We start from the raw sequence: 25,050 nt of genomic DNA, 5'->3' as shown, positions 1-25,050 counted from the left end.
TATGATAATGACAACATTAATTTCAGACAGCTATCTCATGCCCTGGAGAAGGAGCTGAGCCTGTTGGTGGCAGATGTTCAGTGTGTCCCTCTGTTAGAAGGAAGCCCCCGAAGTTGTAGCTGTGGGGGAAGCTGTTGGTGTGACTGATGTGTCGAATAAGTAATTCTTGTCCTAAGGGCTAAAATTGGATTCTGTGGTTGCCACACGCCTTAGCTTGAGATGCATGTACAGGGTTGATAGGGAAAAAGGACACTGGGGGAAAAAAATCCCTAAATGCAACAGTTAGCATGTTTGCATTAAAATGGAAATGAGAATTGGAGACCTGTCAGCGAAAGGGAGAATCCAAGAAAGGTGTCCAGTATGGTTCTCCTCAGCTATCAGATACAGCCCAGCACCCTCACAGGAAGAAAGACACAGTCGGGAGTTTCTACGCAATCTTGCAATACAAGACTTTTGTGCTCTTGTCAGACCCTCCCTTGTTGACCCCTCTTCCCTATTTTGTATCCTTGTCAGAGGCCTCGGCCCCCTGTTTTTTAACTTGGCCACCCTGGTCTCTTTTCTTCTGAAATCTTTAAGCATTGACTACCTGACACACAACTGGTAAGTATTTAAATATTGCCTTATAACGGCCTTGTCTTTCCTGAGGTACTGCTGCCCTTTCTCAGCTGTGTTATTCACTCCTTAGGCAGAGGGCTCTTTACTCACCATGGCTGGTCATATCTTCACCTCTTCACCTCTGTCTTCAGGCTTCCTTCTCTATTCCCTCCACCTGTCCCAGGAATGTCCCGGAGGAACAGTCCTGTCAGTCTCCCTTAGCAACCTATTCACTGCCCGCCCCGACATACCTGCATCATACAAACCTATGTGCAGCAGTTGTCCTTACCTGTCTTCCTCCAGTCTTGGTTGGAGAGATGCTACTTTCACCTAATAAAGAAGAAGTTTCATTAAAACAAGTTGAGGAAATAACAAACTGCACCCAGCCCCGCCGCCCCTTCCCAGCTGTTCTCTGTAATTCCACATCTTCATCGATGGCACCAGGACCACCCATTCGGAAATGTGTTAGCTGCCCTTTCTCTTTCCTTCATCTCCATGTTAGGGTGTTTCCTCTTCTGCCTCACAAAGGTGTTGCACCTGCCTCTTTGTTCCCTGCCGCAGTCACCTCCCTGATGGAGTTGGCAGCCTCCCTTCAAGGGTTTCCCCTACAACTTCCTGAGAAATAGTGTTAATTTACATATCTGATCTTGCCGTTGCTGTATTTAAAATCTTTCAGTTACCCATTTGTGATAAAAAACCAAACTGCATAGCTTGCCACTGCCTGGGTCAGAGTCATTCGGGCTGCTGATTAAAAAAGCAGATTTCTGGACCCCACTCTAGACCTCTGGAGCTGAAATCCCTGGAGTTGGAAATAAACCTGTGCGTTGAACCAGCACCCTCTGGTGACCATTTTGTGCACTAGCGTTTGAGCAACTCTGGCCTCTAGGGACCTTCCTAAGCTTCACTGGTGGCTCCCTCTGCCTTCCTGCTGTCTGCATTGCCTGAAATGTCACACGCTGCGGTTTCGATATGTGGAACTCCTTTGTACCTTCCCCAGTATTTGGATGAAATGCCCCCTTGCTTTCTTTTCTGTGTCGCAGGGTACACTGGAGCACTTACCTTGTTGCTGTCTACTTCTGTGTCATGTACGCCTCAGGCAGGGCCACTTTCTTCACTTTGTAGCCTCATATCCCAGTAGAGGGCCATGGTGGCCATTTACTGTTTGCTGCTACATATTGATGGGTTTTATTTTATTTGATTTTGAGCTGCCTGCTTGATTCCCTAAGTAATAGTACTTTGCACGGTGTCATTGCACAGTAAATAAAACCAGAGAGAAATGGCCGATTTAAAATAACATAGTAAAATGAGTCATCCAGTCAAAAACAGATACTCTATATCTGTCCTCAGTGTTCTACAGGTAATTCTGTTAGAGGAAAACTTTTTAAAAGCAAAAATGTATTTCAGTAATGTATCACACTGTGTCATTTTCACTGTGTACCAACAGCCCATCCCCACCCCTCCTCCTTTTCTCTCTTTTCCTGCTTCTCCAGCCAGAGAACCTGATTTAACTATTTGATCATTCAGCAGAACCCAGCAGTCTGGCCAGTGGTCTGACTCTGCTGGTCTCGTGGCACTGAGGCAGCAGTTTTCATTTGGGCTATTTATCCAGGCGGCCAATCAGTGCACTGACTACTTTTCATTACCCAAGTGAATAGTGGCTGAGTAGGGGATTTTGGATTTTCTGTGGCTCATTTTATAGCGTACAACTGATTAACTTTTTAAACCCTTTTATTATGTGACATCAAACATGTGCAAATATAGAAGTATGTAATAACACCCATTTACTCTTCACCCAGCTTTAACCATTAACAACTCACAGTCACTCTTGTTTCTACCCCTTATCCTTCCTGTCTCCCCTACCTGTGAAATTATATCATTTCGTAGTGGATTACTTTTTATCAGTATGGAATAATCTTTTCTTTTCCTTCATGAAGAAATAATCTTTTACTTCATTTTATTGGTAGTTAAATATTTCATGAAAACATTTTAAATATTTTAATATTAAAAACAGCTTTATTGATATAATTGACATACTATAAAATTCATTTAAAGTCTACAGTCAGTGTTTTTTAGCATGTTCACAGAGTTGTGAAGCTATTACCACATTTTAGAACATTTTCACCACCCCTAAAAAACCCCATGCCCATGAGCAGTCACTCCCCATTTCCCTTCAGTAGCTGCGGGCAACCACTAACCTACTTTCTCTGTAGATTGCCTTTTCTGGACATTTTATATAAATGGAATTATACAATATGTGGTCCCTTGAAACTGGCTTATTTCAGTTAGTGTATGTTTTCCTGGTACATCCATGTGGTCGCATGTTTCAGTACTTCATTCTCTCTTAGGGCCGAATGGTATTCCATTGTATGCATACGCCACATTTTATTTATCTGGGTATCGGTTGATGGATATTGGATTGTTTTTGGTTATAATGAACATCCTGCTATGAACATTTTTTTTTACAGGTATTTATGTGGACATGTGTCATTTCTCTTAGATATGTAGGCTAGTTCTCCTGGGTATGTATAACTTACTGGGTTATCTGATGACATTATATTTAACCTTTTGTGGAACTGTTCTACTGTTTTCCACATATTACATTTATCATTTTACATTCTTACGAGGAACACCTGAGGATTTCGGTTTCTCTACATCCTTGTCAATACTTGTTATTATCAGTCTTTTTATTATAGCTGTCCTAGCGGTATTTCATTGTGGTTTTGATTTGCATTTCTCTAGTGGCTAATGATGTTGACCATCTTAAATGTGCTTATTGGCCATTTGTTTATTATCTTTGGAGAAATATCTGTTCAGATCCTTTGCCTATTTTTTAACTGGGTTGTCTTTTATTATTGAGTTCAGTAGTTCATCTTGTATTCTAGATCCAACTCCCTTATATATGATTTGAAAATATTCTCTCCCAGTTGGTGTGTTATCTTTTTGCCCTGTTAATGGTATCTTTGACCAAAAAAGTATTTTAACAACAGAAAATATAAGAAAAATGGAAAATCTTTCAGCCATTCTTATTGAGGGTTCAGTAATGATGTATATAATAGCTGACATGTACTGAAATTTTCGGTTTTGTATTTTTTCCTCATTTGGTCTGCACCGTCAGGCTGGTTAAACTCTATGTTCTGCAGCTTTGAGAAGCAGGCTGTTCCCACTCAGAAGGGGGTACTATTGTAGTCATATAGCCTAAAGAAGAATTTCCAAGGAAATGAGTTTCTCCATTGAGGAGTTCATCACCTCTGACTTAAAAGTCCTGTGTCAGGTGGATCACCTTAGAGATTTGCTCCTTAGTCTCTGGACTTGGATGGAGTTTTTAAAAAAACAGTCTCTGTTGCATTTCATTTCACATAATGAGTTCCTACTGGCTTTGATGATGAAAAAGGAAGTAGCTAGGAAAATGAACCTTTAAAGTTAAAGTTTTTTCATATATGGTTATATAAAAACCCATACATACACATACATTTACAAGGAAATTTATTGAAAAAGAATGGAAAGTCCATTATTTGCCTGGCCCATTTATAGCCATTGATTAACAGGTGCTTCTATTTAGCTATATTAGAGACAGCGTATTAGAGAAGGAATTTGGCCTTTTCACTATTGTTGTGTCTGAAACCTTTTAGGTATGCAGTGGTGAGTTTAAACTACAAAAGAAAGAAGTTTGTATCAAGAAATGAGAGACAGAATAATTGGGAGGGAACTTGATTTGGTAGTTATTTTGGGAGGACCTTATGGTGTATTGATTGAAATCAATACTTAGGTGTTGTCTACGTGTAAGGTAGTTTTATGGGGATGGAGGATGGAGGAAATTGTACTATGTCAGAGATGGGGAACAAAGCCCTGCTAGGTGATGAAGTGGTGTTCAGAGACTAGAGGAACCTAAATGTTAGAATACAGGCTAGTAGAGAAGGTACAGACATTCTTCAGAGATATTATGCGTTCAGTTCCAGACTGCTACAATAAAGTGAATCACACGAATATTTTGGTTTCATAGTGCATATAAAAGTTATGTTTACACTGTATTATAGTCCATTAAGTGTGCAATAGCATATGTCAAAAAAGGTAACATCTTAATTAAGGAATACTTCATCCCTAAAAATGCTAACAGTCATCTGAGCCTTCACTGAGTTGTAATCTTTTGACTAGCAGAAGGTCTTGCCTCGGCGTTGATGGCTGCTGACTGATCTAGGTGGTGACTGCTGGAGGTTAGGGTGGATGAAGCAATTTAAGTCTTAAAGGAAGACAGTAATGAAGTTTGCCACATTCATTGACTCTTCATTTTATGAAAGAATTCTGTGTAGCTTGTGATACTGTTTGGTAACATTTTACAAAATTGGAGTCAGTCCTCTCAAACCCTGCTACTGTTTTATCAACAAAGTTTATGGAATATTCCAAATCCTTTGTTGTCATTTCAACAGTGTTCACAGCATCTTCACCAGGAGTAGATTCCATCTAAAGAAACCACTGTTTGCTCATTTATAAGAGGCAACTCTTCATGCTTAGTTTTACTATGAGGTTGCAGCAATTCAGTCCCATCTTCAGGCTCCACTTCTAATTGTAGTTCTCTTGCTGTTTCCACATCTGTTGCTATCTCCTCCACTGAAATCTTAAACCTCTCAAACTCATCCATGAAGGTTGGAATCAACTTCTTACAAGCTCCTATGGAAGTCAGTATTTGACCCCCCGACACTTGAATCACAAGTATTCTTAATGGCATCTAGAATGGTGAATCCTTTCCAGAAGCTTTTCAGTTTGCTGTGCCCAGATCCATCAGAGGAATCACTGTCTACGGCAGCTGTGGTCTAATGAAATGTATTTCTTAAATAATAATATTTGAAAGTCAAAATGACTTGATCATGGACTACAGAATGGATGTTGTGTTAACAGGCATGAAAACAATATTAATCTCCTTGCACATCTCCATCAGAGCTCTTGGGTGAACAGGTGCATTGTCAGTGAACAGTCATGTTTTGAAAGGTAGCTCTGTTTTTCTGAGCAGTAGATCTCAAGAATGGGCTTAAAAATATTCTGTAAGCCATGCTGTAAACAAATGTCCTGTCCTCCAGCCTTTGTTGTTTTATTTACAGAGAACAGACTGACTAGATTTAGCATAATTCTTAAAGCCGTAGGCTTTTCCAAATGGTGAATTAGCGTTGGCTTTAGGTTAGTCGTCGGTCATATCAGTCCCTAACAAGAGCATCAGCCTGTCTTTTAAGGCTAGGCCTTGACTTCTCTTTTCTAGCTATGAAAATCCTGGATGGCATCTTCTTCCAACAGAAGGCTGTTTTGTCTAACTTGAAAATCTGTTGTTCAGTGTAGTCGCCTTCATCAATGATCCCAGCTAGACATTCTGGATCATTTGTGGCCGCTTCTATATCAGCATTGCTGCTTCACCTTGTACTTTCATGTTGTGGCGATGGCTTCTTTCCTTAAACTTCACGTACTAGCTCCTGCTAGCTTCCAACTTATCTTCTATAGCTTCTTCTCTTAGCCTTCATAGAATTGAAGACAGTTGAGGCCTTGCCCTGGATTAGGCTTTTGCCTAAAGGGTGTATTGTGACTGGTTTGATCTTCTATTCAGACTGCTGAAACTTGCTCCCTATCAGCAATAAAGTTGTTTTGCTTTCTTATCATTTGTGTGACTGCTGAAGTAGCATTTTTTTTTTTTTTTTTTTTTGAGACGGAGTCTCACTGTGTTGCCCAGGCTGGAGTGCAGTGGTGCAATCTCGGCTCACTGCAAGCTCCACCTCCCAGGCTCACGCCATTCTCCTGCCTCAGTGCCCACCACCACGCTAGCTAATTTTTTGTATTTTTAGTAGAGATGGTGTTTCACCGTGTTAGCCAGGATGGTCTTGGTCTCCTGACCTTGTGATCCACCCGCCTTGGCCTCCCAAAGTGTTGAGATTACAGGCGTGAGCCACTGCACCCGGCATGAAGTAGCATTTTTAATTTCCTTTGAGATCCTTTCCTTTGCATCCACAAGTTGGCTGACTGTTTGGCATAAGAGACCTTGCTTCTGGCCTGTCTTAGCTTTTAATATGCCTTCCTCACTGAGCTTAATAATTTCTACCATAATTTCTACCTTTTGATTTACAGTGAGATGTGTGACTCTTGCTTTCACTTGAACACTTAAAAGCCATTGTAGGTTCATTCATTGGCCTAATTTCAATATTGTATCTCAGGAAATAGGGAGGCCTGCAGTGGCGTGGCGGGTGGGAAGAGAGATATGGGACAGAGACAGGTTGATGGAACAGCCAGAACACACACAACATTTATCCATTAAGTTGGCTGTCTTATATGGGAATGGCTTGTGGCACCTCAAGACGTTTACAATAGTCACTCAAAGATCACTGATTACATATCACCATAACAGACATAATAATAACTGAAAAGTTTTGAGACGCTGTCTCCAAAAAAAAAGACCTTCAGTGGAGCCACAATTCTTAATGAATGAAGGCCAAACTCCTTAGCTAGGAATTAAAATCATTTCAAACACTATCTACCATTTCTCACCATGCTAGCTTCAGTTACTTTATCTCTCATGTTTACAGTGCTTTATCCATCTAAAATACAGGCATACTTCATTTTATTGCACTTTGCCTTACTAGGCTTTGTAAATACTGCATTTTTCAAGAAATTGAAGGCTTGTGGCATCATTTTCCCAACAACATATGTTCACATATGACTGTGTGTTACATTTTGGTAATTCTGTCAATGTTTCAGTATAATCTGTATCCATTTCTGTTTTCTTTCTTTCCTTTTTTTTTTGAGACGGAGTCTCGCTCTGTTGCCCAGGCTGGAGTGAAGTAGCGCGATCTTGGCTCACTGCAACCTCTGCCTCCCAGCTTCAAGTGATTCTGCTGCCTCAGCCTCCTGAGTAGCTGGGATTGCAGGCACCCACCACCACGTCTGACTAATTTTTGTATTTTTAGTAGAGATGGTGTTTCACCGTGTTAGCCAGGATGGTCTTGGTCTCCTGACCTTGTGATCCACCCGCCTTGGCCTCCCAAAGTGTTGAGATTACAGGCGTGAGCCACTGCACCCGGCATGAAGTAGCATTTTTAATTTCCTTTGAGATCCTTTCCTTTGCATCCACAAGTTGGCTGACTGTTTGGCATAAGAGACCTTGCTTCTGGCCTGTCTTAGCTTTTAATATGCCTTCCTCACTGAGCTTAATAATTTCTACCATAATTTCTACCTTTTGATTTACAGTGAGATGTGTGACTCTTGCTTTCACTTGAACACTTAAAAGCCATTGTAGGTTCATTCATTGGCCTAATTTCAATATTGTATCTCAGGAAATAGGGAGGCCTGCAGTGGCGTGGCGGGTGGGAAGAGAGATATGGGACAGAGACAGGTTGATGGAACAGCCAGAACACACACAACATTTATCCATTAAGTTGGCTGTCTTATATGGGAATGGCTTGTGGCACCTCAAGACGTTTACAATAGTCACTCAAAGATCACTGATTACATATCACCATAACAGACATAATAATAACTGAAAAGTTTTGAGACGCTGTCTCCAAAAAAAAAAGACCTTCAGTGGAGCCACAATTCTTAATGAATGAAGGCCAAACTCCTTAGCTAGGAATTAAAATCATTTCAAACACTATCTACCATTTCTCACCATGCTAGCTTCAGTTACTTTATCTCTCATGTTTACAGTGCTTTATCCATCTAAAATACAGGCATACTTCATTTTATTGCACTTTGCCTTACTAGGCTTTGTAAATACTGCATTTTTCAAGAAATTGAAGGCTTGTGGCATCATTTTCCCAACAACATATGTTCACATATGACTGTGTGTTACATTTTGGTAATTCTGTCAATGTTTCAGTATAATCTGTATCCATTTCTGTTTTCTTTCTTTCCTTTTTTTTTTGAGACGGAGTCTCGCTCTGTTGCCCAGGCTGGAGTGAAGTAGCGCGATCTTGGCTCACTGCAACCTCTGCCTCCCAGCTTCAAGTGATTCTGCTGCCTCAGCCTCCTGAGTAGCTGGGATTGCAGGCACCCACCACCACGTCTGACTAATTTTTGTATTTTTAGTAGAGATGGGGTTTCGCCATAGTGGCCAGGCTGGTCTTGAACTCCTCACCTCAGGTGATAGGCCTGCCTCCGCCTCCCAAAGTGCTAGGGTTACAGGCATGAGCTACCGTGCCCGGCCTTCTGTTTTCTTTTTATCACCTGAAACTGGGGCCTCACTCCAGACCAGTTAAGTTAGAAACTGATGGGGTGGGGCCTGAGGCACTGGTATTTGTTAAAAGTTCCCATCACCATTCTGCTGTGCACTCAGGGATGAGAGCTGAGTTGAAAGTAGGCCCATCTGGCCACTGTCCGCTCATTGGTCTCCTTTCATTACCGCTCCCTAGTTGTGAATAATTATAAACATTAATAATTATTGAGTACAGTACTAGTCACCGTGTGTTTTCTATTTTAAATTTTTAATTGCAGTTTTACTAATCCTTATCCACTTGACTGTCTTATGTCCCAGAGCCCTATATTTATCTGACTGATATAACTTTAAGTCAGTAAAATACACTTAAAGCACAGAGTTAAGAGGGCTTTATTTATGGACTCCCAAAAGGAGTTCAGATTGTGGAATATATTCAGCAACATTTTTAAAAAAAGATATCACATGTTTATAAAAACATTCATGCATACTTAGAGTAAAAAAGACAGAAAATATATATGAAAATATTTCATGATTATAGGTGATGGCATTACAGATGGTTTTTCTTTTCATGTCTGTAGTATAAATTTTTGATAATGAACATGTATTTCTCCTATATTTAAAAAAAATCTTAAAAAGAAGATATACCCTAGACAAAATAGGGGAGTATGAATGTGTGTGTTATTAATATTTTTAGCTCCTGAGGCTAAAATATTCAGTGGGGATATTGAGAATAGTACCATACTGAGAGTGAGTTAATAGCAAGGGTTGACATACAAAAGCTAGGATTTGGATCCTTGTTATTTTTGTTTTTGCTTATTATAGCTAAGCTAAACTTGTCTCATCTGATGGTTGGGGTTTTGTTTTGTTGAACAAGGGAGTGTCATGAGACTGTTAGTCCATAACAGGGCAGAAGAACATGATGACATAGATAGTTTACTGTTTTTAATGCCAATGGACTAACTTTAATATCTGTTATCGGTGCTTTCAGAAAAACTATTAAACTAGGAACAGAATGTCGACCTAGTATCTGTTCATCTTTTCACATTGGCTTGTTACCGAAGTTTAACAACTCCAGTGTGCATTTGAATTTTAATTTTAAATAAGACACAATTAAAATAAGTGGTTTAGATGAAAACCTAACAGTAGTTATCTCTGGGTTCTGTTAAATAATTTTAAGGGTATTTAAAAAGTAAAAACAAAGCACTCAATGACTAGCAGATGTTTAGTTTCTACTCTTTCGAAATGTCAAAATAGGAGGTAGGAGAACCTATTGCCAAATAATGGGAAAACAGCATTGTGTGGTAATGTTTCAGTAGGGTGTTTTCCTCTGAAATGCTGTTTTGCTAATCCTTGGGGAAATTTGGCTGTGAGCATGCAATTATTACATTTTTATCCACAGAATGGGCTAAAGTTGGCATCACATCCCTCATGGTTGCCAGAGGCAACACACTGATTTAATTTGTGCCCCGGTGGCAGACATTTTTGAATAATTTCAGTGATTTTTTTCCTGATGCTACTTTGGTTGTTTCCTTTCCAGTATCCCACTGATTGCTGCTCCCCACCCTCTCTGATTTCACCCTCCCTGAGTTTTGAGACACTTGGTGTTGGTTGAGGAGAGTAGAATAATTAAAGGTCCAGACGATTTTCCTGAGGGAAGCCATGCAGGTGTCCCTGACACATCCTGGGGCAATGCGGGTTGGAATGCTTTCATGGTCCAGCCCGCAGTGAATGAATGTCCTCTTAAAGACTGACAAAAACAAACACATCCTAATTAGACATATTTGAAATTCCATGTGGAGCCTGCAAAATGGATCTTAAGAGAGCTGCTTTTGTGGGATTTTGAATTCTTTTACTGTAGAATTTGAGATTCCTTGAGATCTCCCCTTCATGATTCTGTCCTGCTTTGCCTTTTGTTTTTTTTTTTTGATGTACTAACTGATGTTTAACAAGGAGGATCACCAGATGGACCTAATTCGAGAGTGAACATCTATTCTCCTAGGTTAAGAGTCACAAAAGCACGAGGGTAGGGCTGCCTGTTTCTCCAAGAACTGGCTGCGGCCACAGGGCAGGCCACGTCACACTAGTATGTGTTCTCTAAGGGCTTTGGGTGGGTATCCTTTTCTGAGCACGGCTTGTATAGGCACAAATCATTTTTAGGGAGCAGATGTTTGTTTTATCAGTACACCCTCTAGATAATCAGAAAGGGGAAGAAAACATGTAATTCTTCTACCCATTGTGTCTAGAAAACATTTTTCTTCTTTTAAAATGCAGAGTGGACACAGATATCTACCAGATATCTTCGAGAGCAGTTGGCCAAGATTTCTGACTTTTACCACATGGCCTCCAGCACGGGCGATGGCCCTGTCCCTGTGCCACCAGAGGTGGAACAAGCCATGAAGCAATGGGAATACAATGAAAAGCTAGCATTTCACATGTTCCAGGTAACCTTTCGAAGACGTGAAGAGTTGTGTGCCATGCTTTTAATAAGACAGCAGATTCCTTATAGTTTGGTGTTCTGGGGTTAAATCCTATTTTTATATGAACCAATACATTCAAAGAAAGCAGTCTGACATTTCTCACATCGAATTGTATTAAGGCTAACACATCTGCCCTGGGATGACAGCTTGTTATATATATTGATCTCCAGCTTTCAATCATGTTAGCTTTTTTAGTGCTATTAATTACTTCGTAATTGCACTATTAAATGTAATCCTTCTAAACCTTTTATTTTGCAAAATTTGATATATTTATTCAAAAACACCTTTGTGCTGATGCCTTCTGTGGTAGCAGACCTCCTTTAGGCCCAAGTTGTTCCAGAGAAAGGTCATCTTAATTCAGCTGCAGCTGAAAATACAAACAGAGCTGAGGGGAGGGGTAAGGGCATTTAGGAATGACTGAACTCTCATCCAGATGAGCTCATGTAAATAATATTGACCAGAAAAGGGCGCTTGGGCTCATAATAAGGTAGGAGAGGTGACTTCAGTTCAAGTCTTAGCAGAGATTGTAGTGCCTGTTACCTTGATTAGAGCGAGGGGACATGTGGTTTCTAAATTTTCCCTTTAGAACCTTTATTATAATTTTCAGGCTCTTCTTCTAAGAGGTCAACATAGGAAAAAAGAAGGTCTTTTTGAGAAGTAATATTGTTAGTTTTTAAATCAGTAAAAATAAATCCTAGTTCCATTTAGAAGAGGGACTACTTTAGTGCTGCGCTGAGCTTTTATGACTTTCACTGAGCTCAGAATTTCGTCTGCATGTTGGAAAAAGTATCTCTCAGCATGCTTCATAGTTTTGGAAGACTCATATATTAGGAATATTTAAATTAGAATTTTTATTTTTTTTAAGAAAGCAGTTAGGTCCTAAAGGAATGAATATAATTGAAATAGTAATGTTAAATTTTAAATGTATATTTTAATTTGCCATATTCTGAAATGTGAAACAGACCCTAATTCATACACATGGAGACATATATATGCAGAAACAAGGGCATGGGTATATAAACAAAGCATCTACAGGATGGACTATTGTTTATGAAGATTCTCTTTTTGTTTTTTTGAATCTTGAATTTACCATCTCTTATACCTTAATGGAAAATTCCATTTTGTCTCTTTTTAAAAAACATTTTAATTAATTTTTAAATTGACAAATGCAAACTATATATATATATATATATATATATATATAGAGCTCACTTTATTGGTCTTAAAATTTTAAATTGCACTTTTTATGTGACTTTTTAACTATTTTTGACTCTAAACATTAAAAAAATTAGAAATTAGCAAGATGTCATGTCAATGTGGCCTCACTGTAAACTTTGAAATACTACAACTGTAATTTATCAGTGTAATATTTTCACGTGAACCCTTGATAACCATTGCAGTGGAACACTGGTAACATATAACAGTTGCTAGGAACAAAGTAAGATTTCGTATGAACTACTAAGTTTGTTACTGGAATGGCCATAAAAGTATGTTTCTTTCCCAGAAAACAGTTTTTTATTTCTTTCTTTCATTCTGTGAATCATAATACAAAACTATAATAGGATATTAAATCTATATATGCATAGAATGTCATAAAATAATGTGTGTATCTATGGATGTGTATATGTATATGAGGGCAAGAGACAAAAGATGTTTGTAATGCTTATAGCAAGATTAATGGTCTCAATAGGGGCTGTGTCACCCCATGGGGCATTTTTGGAAATTGTAGGGGGTATTATTGTTTTTTTATTGTAGTTGTGTTGAAATGTTTATACATTATTTTATCATAAGCTCCTTTCATTTCTGTATATTAGGTCATTGATTTTTAAGGCTGTATTTTATAGATAGGTGATAGTATCTGAAACTAGTTTCGGGATAGTGAGAGAAGCTATTAAGGGGACATTGGGTCTGATGGCATTTTTACACTTTTGTTAAGATGGTGGCACGAGCAGTGCATATCTTCTTTGTAATTATCACTATTATCCAAGTTTCCTTCTATGAACATGAGTTCATACTCCCCCAAAATCTAGCCAGGAGCTTGACACAACACACCCTGAGGGTGTGAAAGCTTCTGAATTTTCTTTTTTTCTTGTTGGAATTAATTTTTCTCAATTCGGAGCAGATTTCTAAAATACAACAAAAAACTATACTAAACAGATGAGTTATTTGTTTTGTTTAGAATCTGGACTGTGAGCAGTGAGACTATGTTTAACAACAACAAAAGCAGTAGTAAAATTAGACTTAAGAATGACAGTGCTTTTTTTCTTTTTCTTTTACATTATTAATGTAATTTTTCTTTGTTCATTTAAGGAAGGAATGCTAGAAAAACACGAATATTTGACATGGATCCTGGATGTTTTAGAAAAGATCAGACCAATGGATGATGATCTTCTTAAACTCTTGCTACCACTAATGCTGCAGGTATAGTACATGTCCCCTTGAGGCACTTGGTTTTATGGCAAGAAATGAGTCTGATAAGAATGATTAGGTAAGTAGGGGAGGAAAAGGAAAAAAAATCCTGTTGAAATGGAAGGAAAAAATGTCTTTGATGCTGTAACACATGAAGTGATAAAGGCTTCTAGTAAGTTTTAGCCATCATTTGTATTAACCATGTTCATAGTTTTTATCCATGTGTCCTAATTTTTTAAGTAATTTTACCCACATTGATTTCTCCCATCACTGAGCAAAGCAACTAACTTTTAAAATACTGTCTCCATATAATAACTCAAATTTCTGTGAAAACAAAACAAATCATTCCTTTTGAAGATAGAGGATATTCTACAATCTTTTGACAAGTCTTTGAGACTCTTGGGGTAGGAAACTTTTTATTCTGATGATTAGCCTAAGGTATGCTTAAATTTGATGTATCTAGATGAGGTTTATTTAAAAAAAAAATTCTTAGGTGATACATGTATTTGATAATTCAAGCAAGATGGAAGAATATCCAATGAGCAGCAGTTCTCCCCTTTCACTCTCATACCCTCCCCACAGACTATACCATAGGTTCCTGTGTCTCTCCCCTGAGGTAGTCTGCACTTGCAGTGTCCATTACAATAGCCACTAGCCAGATGTGGCTACTGAGCTCTTGAAATGTGACCAGTCCAAATTGATGTGTGCTCTAAGTGTAAAATGCACACCAGATTTCAGACTTAGTATGGAAAAGTGTATAATAGTAGTACTTTTTATGTTGATTACCTGTCGAAATAACATTTGAATATATTGGGCTAAATAAAATACATGATTCTAATTTTTGCTTGTTTATTTTTTTCGTGGCTCCTAGAAACTTTAAAATTATACATGTGGCTCACATTCTATTTCTATTGGACAGCACTTGCTTTATACCTTTGAAGTTTTTTTTTTTTCTTTTTTAAATGAAAAAAAGTCTGTGTTAAAATAGTTATTTAACCAAGACTCATAAGACATGACTGAAGTCTGGTGTCCTTCTACTTCTCAGTATTCAGATGAGTTTGTTCAGTCGGCCTACCTGTCTCGTCGTCTTGCCTACTTTTGTGCCCGGCGTCTTTCCTTGCTGCTGAGCGATAGCCCCAACCTCCTTGCTGCCCACTCACCCCACATGATGATAGGACCAAACAACTCGAGTATCGGGGCCCCCAGCCCTGGCCCCCCCGGCCCTGGCATGAGCCCCGTGCAGCTGGCCTTCTCAGATTTTCTTTCCTGTGCACAGCATGGTCCCCTGGTTTATGGACTTAGTTGTATGTTGCAGGTAAGTCCTTGGCCTTTGTTATTTTATGTTAAAATTCAATGTGGGAAGTGATTGAGTTAGGAATGGCATTTTCAGTTCAGTTTGATGTTTTACAACTCTAGGTTTTTCCTCACCCAAGTAATTTATTGATTGAAACTTTATGTTTTTATTTCCCTATTATGGATCAAGCTGAGAGAAGATTTGTCGCATTTGTCTAGGAGAATGTTATTGCAATTGTCCTTTATTAGGGTCATTAAGCAGTTCAATTAAAAATCCTTCAGGGAACCCACAGAATAAGTCAGTTGTATTATTGTTCTTCTGGAAAGACAGCTTCTCCAGCTAGCATTTTTCATCTTTCTCAGTTCACATCTTGGGTTGGTTGCCTGTCAGTGTTTCTTTAAAGTTCAAATCATATATCAGGGTCCGTTCATCTTTCAAGCATTGTTGCTTGTGTAGTCCTTGAACATCCACTAACATGCTGATTGCTGGGCTGTTCCTTCCAGGAATATCAGGAATGAGATACAGCCCTGCCCTAGAGGAGCTCACAGCTTAGTGTTCAGTTCGTATTTCTTGAGCTCTTAATGTGTTCTGCTGTATAATAAGGAGTTTCGAAACAGAGTTGGCCCTCAAGACGTGGTCTCCATTCTCAGAGTTTACTGTCTTTTCAGGAAAACTGAGTCACAAATGGACAGTTTCCAAATAATATGACAAGGGCTATTGGGGAGATACACAGGGTGCCAAAGCAGTTGAAAAGGGGAACCTCTAGCCCAGCCTAAAATTCACAGAGGCTTTGTGAAAGAAAGTTTTTAGTTGTTCTAATGAGTTGAGAAAGATCAAGTAAAAAGAAGTAGTAAAAGTTTCCTGGCAGAGGAAACAGTATGGGAAGAGGCCCAGAGGCTGGTCAGTTATCTTTTGCATAGGTGGGTATTAGTGGGACATAAATTATAAAAACTCTGTTGGGGGTCAGGGCATAGAAGATGACCTGTGGGCCTTATGATTGAGATGTCATCGGAAGGTTTTATGCAGCAAAGTGACACAGGTAGCTGTGTAATGTCGTTAGATTGTATTGGCCACAGTAGAAGGAAGATTGGTAGGAGAGGAGAGGTAGGAAAGAAGGAGGCTTGCAAGGCAAAGAAATCAGTTTGGAAGCATTTCAGGGAGTTGAGCTTTGGACTATTTTGGACTGTTTTGTCCTTTATTTAGAACCTCCAAATGGATATGTTCGAGAGTTGTTACGTGTCCAGTTCTGCAGATTTGGGCAGACAGTTGGCCACTTGTGTGGATTCGAGTCCGTCAAGAACTTTGGCTGTTCAGAAACCCAAGAGGGAGTGAGGTTGCCTGAAGAGTTTTGTAAGTGAGAGAGAATTCGTGAATCTGAAGGACAGGAGTGCTTAAGAGTCAGGCAGAGGGGAAGTCCATGGAGGAGACTGGGAAGGTTGGCCAGACCACAGAGAGAACAGGGGGAGAGTATTGTTGCCTCAAGATGATGAGAATAACCGTAATATTGTCATAATTATATTAGTGTATGGATAGCATTTATTATGGTCTAGGCATTGTTCTAAGTTGTAACATATATTATTAAGTCATTTAGTTCTTGGAACTAGCCTATGAGATGGGAACCGTTATTATTCTTATAACATTAATAACACATAGATTACAGAGCAAGAAAGTAGCAAAGCTGGAATCCAAACCTAAGCAGTCAGGATCCAGAGTCCACACTCAACCACTATGCTAAACTGGGGTCTGCAGAAAGTTTCAAAAAGGAATTAGTAGTGGGCAATGTCTAGAGTATTGGAGACATCTGGCAAGAAGATGGCTGAAGTTGTCTTTGACAATACAGTGTTCATTGGTGATCTTTTTAAGAGCTATTTAATTGAATGGTGGATAAGGAGCCAAATTAAGGAATATCGAGGAGTGATAGTACTAATTGTTCTTTTTTTTTTTTTTTTTTTGAGACGGAGTCTTTCTGTGTCGCCCAGGCTGGAGTGCAGTGGCGCGATCTCGGCTCACTGCAAGCTCCGCCTCCCGGGTTCCCGCCATTCTCCTGCCTCAGCCTCCGAGTAGCTGGGACTACAGGCGCCCGCCACAGCGCCCGGCTAGTTTTTTGTATTTTTAGTAGAGACGGGGTTTCACCGTGTTAACCAGGATGGTCTCGATCTCCTGACCTCGTGATCCACCCGCCTCGGCCTCCCAAAGTGCTGGGATTACAGGCTTGAGCCACCGCGCCCGGCCCACTAATTGTTCTTTTGAGAAACATATTTATGAAGGGAAGAGAAGAGAATGGATAGTTGGTAAAGATGGCAGCTGAATGGAGAGTTAAAAATATATATTTTTTTGATGGTCGGATTTGAACTTATTTGTGGACTAAGAGCAAATAGGAGAAGGAGGAGTGTTTGATAGATCAGATCAGTGTCCTGGATATTAGAGGGCTTTGGAATCAAGGACACAAGGAAGGGCTCTGTCAGGAGAAGTCCATATTGTCACAGACAGGAGGAAGGCAGTAGGGATGTAGCCCAGTGGAAAGAGATGGATTGGTAGGTTTCAGGGACTTGACGTTTTTTGTATCTGCTATCTGGTTTCCACAAAGATGTCTCCTAGACCTCAGAGTTTAGTTTTTTTTTTTTTTTTTAATTGATTAATGAATTGATTGAGACAGGGTCTTGCTCTGTTGCCCATGCTGGAGGGCAGTGGCCTAATCTTCACTCACTGCGGCCTGGAGCTCCTGGGCTCAAGTGATCCTCCTGCCTCGAGTAAGCGATCCTCCCCGCTCAGCCTCCTGAGTAGCTGGGACTACAGATGTGCATCACCACACCCAGCTAATTTTTAAATTTTTTGTAGAGACAGGGTTTCAGTGTGTTGCCTAGGCTGGTTTCAAGCTCCTAGGCTCAAGTGATCCTTCTGCCTTGGTTTCCCAGAGTGCTGGGATTGTATGTGCAAGCCACTGTACTTAATTTCACATTTTTGAAAAAAATATTGCTTTCTTTCTCTAAGCTGACATTGTTTGCTGTTGAATGACACAAGTGCATAATGGCTTAGATATACACTTTAAAGCTATTACAGACCTGATTTTAAGCCTCACTCTGCCACTTGGTAACTGTGACCTTGAGCTTCTGTTTCCCCATGTCCAATTGGGGAGTAATGATAGTTCTTCCTTCATTACCTCATAGGGTTAAGGTTATGATGACAGAAAGCTTTTTAGACAGTGTTCAGCATAGGGTAAGTGTAATTAGCTTAATTAAATGTGAGCTATAATGTTTAATCTGTGTTTAGGAGGCAGCAGGTTAACAGTGGTTCTGAGCATGTGTGCTATTAATAAAATCAGACTTGGGTTGCTTACTAATCTGTGTGGCTCATAGTCCTCTTTGGTAAAAGTGGGGAATAACACTACCTAGATCATGGGGTTGTTGTGACATAAGCAAGATGGTCATATAAAGTACTTCTGGGTGAGTGAAGAGTGTCTGCAAGTGTGTAGGGCAAGGGTAGGCAAACTACAGGCTGTGGATCAAATTCGGCCCACAAGGTAAAAATAAGTTTTATGTTTTTAATGTGTTATTAAAACAAAATGGAAGAATATGTGACAAAAACTGTAGATAACCCGGAAAGCTTGAAACATTTACTATCAGGCTTCTTATACAAAAAGTTTGACAATCCCTTGTCCGGGGTCACTGCCTGCCCAGCATTTAGGAAGGTACTATTACATGATTATTTGATTTTGTCTTTGTTTTTAAGTAATTTTTTTTTAGCTTTTACAACCTTAGAAATTACATATTCTAAGTTCATCTCATGTTTTTAATTGCATGAAAAATTGGTTTAAGTGACGCTTTTTAAGTGATGATTACTGCATTTTTATTAAGTTCCTTCAGTTTCCTATTGGAGTATTAGCTTATGATTTATAATATTCCTTAATTTCTCAACAGCTGTACTTCCACCCTTTCAACTTAATAATTTTTAGTTTTGTCTTCTCAATTGCGAAGTTGAGAATGGGGTAAGACACTCATATTTTAAACTTACTAGTAGGAGACTATAATATAGTAATGACGGGGGGTCATTTTTACTGTTTAGCTATTGTTATGCTTTTCTCCTTCCTCTGAACATCCAACTTTATCTGTTTCATTTCCAGACTGTCACTCTCTGTTGCCCAAGTGCCTTGGTGTGGAATTATGCCACAAATGAAAATAAGAGCGCAAACCCAGGCTCACCCCTGGATCTGCTACAGGTGGCCCCTTCCAGCCTCCCCATGCCGGGTGGGAACACGGCTTTCAATCAGCAGGTAGACTTTATGTTTCAGTGATTTGATGGCTGTTTTCATTCTTGAGAGGCATCAGGGCACAGTGGGTCAAGCACAGGTTTTAGTATCTAGATGCTTGGGTGCTATTCCCAGTTTTGCCCGCTAACACCCTGGGTGACCTTAGAGAATTGTTTAGCCTCTTCAGAATCACTGAAGTTCTTGAAGTTTCTCCCTTTCTTTTCACCGTCTTGCTGAAAAATTCTTGCTGAGAGTTCTGCCACCCAGACTGTAATTATGGTGGTGGTTCTAATACATGACCATGACTCCTGTAGTAGTTTTGATATTTAGTAATTATTATATGCTCTTGCTAGTACTGGGTTATTTGTTTCAAAGCCTTATGTGACTTGAACAATAAGATTGTGATTAATATTTAGAATAAGATCCCTGTCTTTTACCAAGCAGTTTTCTTAATAAAACATTGCAAGTTGTTTTCACACATGAAAGAATGCCTCAAAGAGATTATTTTAGAACATTCACCTTTCCATGTGGTGTCCTAAAAAAGAAATTTTACTTGTAAAACAAATTTTGAAAGCATTTATTTTTGTGAACATTTATTATTGAAAACTGACATTGAATTGCCATTTGTAAATTTTAAAAATTCACTTATTGGGCCACAGGCTGCATTTCCTAAAATGCAGTCAAGATTGTAGTTCACCATAGGATACTTTACTCACATGGGGGAAAACCTGACATGATTTAGACAGGCGCTGTGGCATTCCAAGCACAAGTTAATTAGAAGCGATTCTCTTTCAGGTTCGGGCAAGGATTTATGAAGTAGAACAACAGATAAAACAAAGAGGCCGTGCAGTGGAAGTTCGGTGGTCATTTGACAAGTGCCAAGAATCCACAGCAGGTACAGAACGCCACAGAGGAATGAGTGCTTTTGAATGTTGGACTTTATGCCGTGTTTTTGCTTCTTACAAACAATTCCACATGAATAAGGCAGCTTTTTGACAGAGCCATTTGGTGAATTTTGAGGACAATCTTCAGTTTATGCCTTTTTAGATCCTGGCTGTCTAGAATGTCAAGTTTGGTTTTGTTGATGATTGTTTGATAGCATATGCCAAGAATGGTAGTTTAAAAAAATTTCTTTTGCCTCACATAGAATGGTGATTTTGTACTGTTTTATTCTGTTTTTGGCCTCATTAACCACTTGTTTAACTTCTGCTCATAGGGGTGACTATTAGTCGGGTTTTGCACACGTTGGAAGTTTTGGATCGTCACTGTTTTGACCGAACTGATTCCAGCAATTCAATGGAGACACTTTATCATAAGATTTTCTGGGCAAACCAAAACAAAGATAACCAAGAGGTAGTTAATTTTTAAAAATTATTTTTGCCTTTTGTTTTCGTAGTGCATTTTCTTCTTTCTCATTCAGGAAACTCTGGCGAAACCTTTTCTATGAAGTGTAGTATCTTATGAAGACATACACACTTTGAAATCATTCTATTGTTGTACTAAGATTACCCACGATTATTAAAATGTCGGGCTTGTCTACCTAGGAATATTGATATATTGACTGGCAGGATTTTTCTTGGCCCTTTTATCATCACTCTCCAATTTTAGTTTTAGAAGAATATCCTTCATTCAGTGATGGGACATAGTATGGTGGGTTGGCTTTAACTTGGGGGAATGTATGTTAACGTTTAGCACAGCAGAGGGCAGTGCATGAATACTTTTGATCATGATCTTTGAAAAATCCTTAGACAATGTGTTAGGGTTCTACAGAGAAATAGAACCAATAGAAAAAAAGTGTGTGTTATGTGTATGTATATATATACATATGTATACATACATGTTTATATCTATCTACCTAGAGACAGAAAGGGGGAGAAAAGAGAGAGGTATTTATTTTAAGGAATTGACTCACATGATTATGGGGCTGGAAAATTTGAGATATTCAGGGCAGGCTGGAGATTCAAGGAAGAACTGATGTGGCAGTCTTGAGTCCGAAGGCAGTCTGGAGGCAGAATTCTTTCTTCCTCTGGGGACCTCAGCAATTAAATATTTCTCAGAACTCCTCTATTTTTTTCATTTGTATTACTTAAATGTTGACTGAGGATTACAAGATTCATGTTTTGTTAAAGTGCAAATAAATGACAAACCTAAATTAAAAATTAGTTGATTTAAATACTCAGAGAGGATTGTCTTATCTGTCTTGTTTCTTCCCAGAATTAGATCTCATCATCATCTTTTTTTTTTTGAAACGGAGTCTCGCTCTGTCACCCAGGCTGAAGTGCAGTGGCGCAATCTCAGCTCACTATGCCCAGCAAATTTTTTGTGTTTTTAGTGGAGACGGGGGTTTCACCATGTTGGCCAGGCTGATCTTGAACTCCTGACCTCCTGATTCGCCCACCTCAGCTTCCCAAAGTGCTGGGATTACAGACCTGAGCTACTGTGCCTGTCTGGGACCTCAGTCTTTTAAGGCTCTCTATGGACTAGATTAGGCTCACACACATTATAGAACATAATCTGCTTTACTCAAAGTCTACTGTTTTAAATCTTAATCACATCTTAAAAAAATCTTTTTAGCAACAATTAGACTGGTGTTTGACCTAACAACTAGATACAATAGCCTAGCCAAGTTAATATCTAAAATTAATAATCACAGACAATTTTTATCTTATACGTTTCTAGCAATAGATTGTTTCATGAATGAATTGCCCCAAAACTAGGATATTCAGTTGTTTTTTTCCTCAACCTTGTTTGGGGAGAAATAAAAAGTTAGTCTTCTTTTCACAATGAAAACTACTGATGATACTCTCCAGCTTGTGCTAGGCACCAGGACTGCAGAGGTAAGTTTTAAGACACCTTCAATACCTTAGTTAACTGATGGCAAGCATCTTTGATATTTCAGCTAGCTTTTGGGAATGCATATGTGGAAAGAAAAGATGTTTCCTTCTCTTACCTTAATGTGAGCCTGATACATATTCCAGATTATTATTCTTTTTGGAATAAGTTTTGATTGATCACCCTGCTTCTCAAAGATATGGTTCAAGACTAATGGTGCCAGGTGGGATCATTCGGAACACTGAGAGCAAGGGAGCGATTGAGTGTGCTTTTTAAATTCATCGTGAGTCTCAGTAGCAATGCCTCCATACTTCAGTGGAGCATGCTGATACAATCCTCTGCTTACTGAGGCAAGTTAGCCTGCTACGTGCTCTTTTTGGGTGGAAACCTCAAAGTGTATTTTTAGTAAAGACTTTCTTAGATAAAAGGCTTCATGCATACCAAGATTTTTAATATATATAAGTGAGTTATCTGGAAGGAAAGTAGGGATACCCAAAATTCAGGGGGATCTTGGATTGTTTAGCTTCTTGCACCAAGTGTTGAGTAAAAGCTACATCGTTTCCTGGTGAGGGTTTTGCCAAGATTATCAAAACCACCTTAGTTTTGTGGTTAGCCTGACTATATAGCTTCAGAGTGTATACACTGGCTAACTTCAGGATTATTGCCTCATTCACCTGCAGACACTTAAGTTACTCACAGCACTTTCAAGAAAAAAATAAGAGTTTTTTGTTTGTTTCTTTTTTCAAAAAAATTCAAGGGTAGAAATTATGTTGCAATCTTTCTGAATGAAATCACACTGTGAGGTTCTCTGTAAATCACAGGCATCTACAGAGTGGGTGCTTGCAGTGAGCCATTAGGGTGCAAGAAGATTATTAGAACTTCTGGTCAGATTATAATTTTCAAAAGCCTCTTTTGTCTCGGGAAATGAATGTAATTATTATGATAGTATAGGTATAGAAGTTATAAATAAGTGTGTATTGAAAGTTTTTACTAAAAAAACTCTTTGAGCTGAGAGGGTATGTGGGAAATGTTTGGAGATCACTGCCAGAAGCTTCCCCTACCTGAGTGACTTCTCCCAGGATGCAGGGAGTTGCATGCCACTAGAGGGCGACATGTGTTCAGGGCTGAGAGTCTGGAGGCTCTAGGCAGGGCCATCTGCCCCCATTTAGCAGTAATTATTTTGAATGTTGACTCAACTTCAGAAAGACTTGATGTGAGCAAGTGGTTTCTTTGTGGTTACAATACTGTTTTATGAGTAAGACACAAACTACATTTTAAACCTGTAATTCACATTGGTCACCTTTTCTTAATAGTCTGGCAAAAAGGATAACAAAATAGATAGTTCCTTCTGTAATACTTAACATTAAATTATTATTGCTATTTTTCCAAGACAGTCTCAGTCTGTTGCCCAGGCTAGAGTGCAGTGGTACTATCTTGGCTCACTGCGACCTCTGCCTCTAAGGTTCAAACAATTTTTATGCCTCAGCCTCCCCAGCCTCCGCAGTAGCTGGGATTATAGGTACATAACTACTGTGCCCAGATAATTTTTGTATTTGTAGCCAGGCTGGTCTCAGACTCCTAGCCTCAAGTGATCCATCTGCCTCAGGCTCTCAAAGTGCTGGGATTACAGGTATGAGCCAGCGTGCCTGGACTAAATTAATTTTTAAAATATGTCTTTGGTATGTGTATGTGTGGTATATGCATCAAGGTATATATGTATATGTAATCAAGTTTTATCTCTCTATTTACTCTTTAACAGGGGTTACTGTTTTCTTTTTCTTTTTTTTTTGAGACGGAGTCTCTCTGTCTCCCAGGCTGGAGTGCAGTGGCGTGATCTTGGTTTACTACAACCTCCACCTCCCAGGTTCAAGCAGTTCTCTTGCCTCAGCCTTCCGAGTAGCTGGAATTACAGGTGCCTGCTGTCATGCCTGGTTAATATTTTTATATTTTTAGTAGAGATGGGGTTTCACCATGTTGGCCAGGCTGGTCTCTAACTCTTGGCCTCAAGTGATCCACCCACCTTGGCCTCCCAAAGTGCTGGGATTATAGGCGTGAGCCACAGTGCCCAGCCCGGTTTTCTTGACTGCACAGTCACGTTGTGTATTTCTGGAATTCATGCATGTGCTGCAGCACCATGTTAACTGATCAGCTGGTGATCTTGAGTAAGTTACTCAAGGCTTTGTGCAATAGTGCCCTCCCTGGTTAAGTAGGCATGGAGTACTTGCCCTTTTTTTCTCTAAGGAAACATGAACACTTTGAGAATTATAAGACACTACACAAATATGTTTCAAAAATTGTTAATAATATAGCAATTATTAGTATTATACTGGAAGAACTAATGTGATGATGCTGTTCTCTGATAAGGAGTTGTGTGTAATTAGGATTCAGAAATCAGTCTTACTTCTTTAAAATATACTTCCCCTTTTTTGTTTTCTTAATTCATTCAGGATTTAGCTAACATGATAGATAAAACATGATCAACCTCCGTAGTTGCAATAGGTTGGAGGTTTGCTGTTATTAGAAGTCGTGTCTAGGTAGGCCTAGGCCCCGGGTTGCATAGCCTGCTTCCTCACGTCTGTTTGGAAAACCTGAATTTTATGCTCCTCCATTCCTTAATTCCCTTTTCTCTGGAACTGCGACAGGGAAATGCAGTCCCCTCTACTTCCTTGTGGGAGGGGAGAACTTCTGTCCAAATGGGAGAAGTTTGTGTGTGTAATCAGTTTCAGTATTGGTGAAAGCCTGTTGAAAACTGCAATGCATGGGATGAAGGCATTCGAGGCCTGGCCCTGCCTTGTGGTTGTACTGTGGTCATGATAATGGGAGTAGGAGCTGATGCTGTGCGCATGTTGGGGTGTGCCAGGCTGTATGGTGTCCTTCACTGATTCCACATGGAATGCACTGTTTCTTTTTTTCACTTTCTTTTTCTTTTTTTTTTTTTTTGAGATGGAGTCTTGCTTTGTCACCCAGCCTGGAGTTCAGTGGCATGATCTCGGCTCACTGCAACCTCTGCCTCCTG

At 39.4% G+C, this 25,050-nt stretch overlaps 1 protein-coding gene across 1 annotated transcript in view; it reads left to right on the top strand.

The window, feature by feature from the left end:
- Positions 1–25,050, top strand: part of MED12L (mediator complex subunit 12L) — a 357,853-nt gene that overhangs the window by 58,570 nt on the left and 274,233 nt on the right. The window contains exons 6-11 of the mRNA XM_033204320.1: positions 11,048–11,217; positions 13,564–13,674; positions 14,708–14,977; positions 19,077–19,226; positions 19,998–20,097; positions 20,419–20,555. Coding sequence (XP_033060211.1) covers positions 11,048–11,217; positions 13,564–13,674; positions 14,708–14,977; positions 19,077–19,226; positions 19,998–20,097; positions 20,419–20,555 — 938 coding nt within the window. The remainder of the gene's footprint in view (positions 1–11,047; positions 11,218–13,563; positions 13,675–14,707; positions 14,978–19,076; positions 19,227–19,997; positions 20,098–20,418; positions 20,556–25,050) is intronic.

Source organism: Trachypithecus francoisi, unplaced genomic scaffold (genome assembly GCF_009764315.1).
Source record: "Trachypithecus francoisi isolate TF-2019V2 unplaced genomic scaffold, Tfra_2.0 Lachesis_group0, whole genome shotgun sequence".
NCBI classification, from domain to species: domain Eukaryota; kingdom Metazoa; phylum Chordata; class Mammalia; order Primates; family Cercopithecidae; genus Trachypithecus; species Trachypithecus francoisi.
This window is presented reverse-complemented; position numbering and strand designations above follow the sequence as displayed.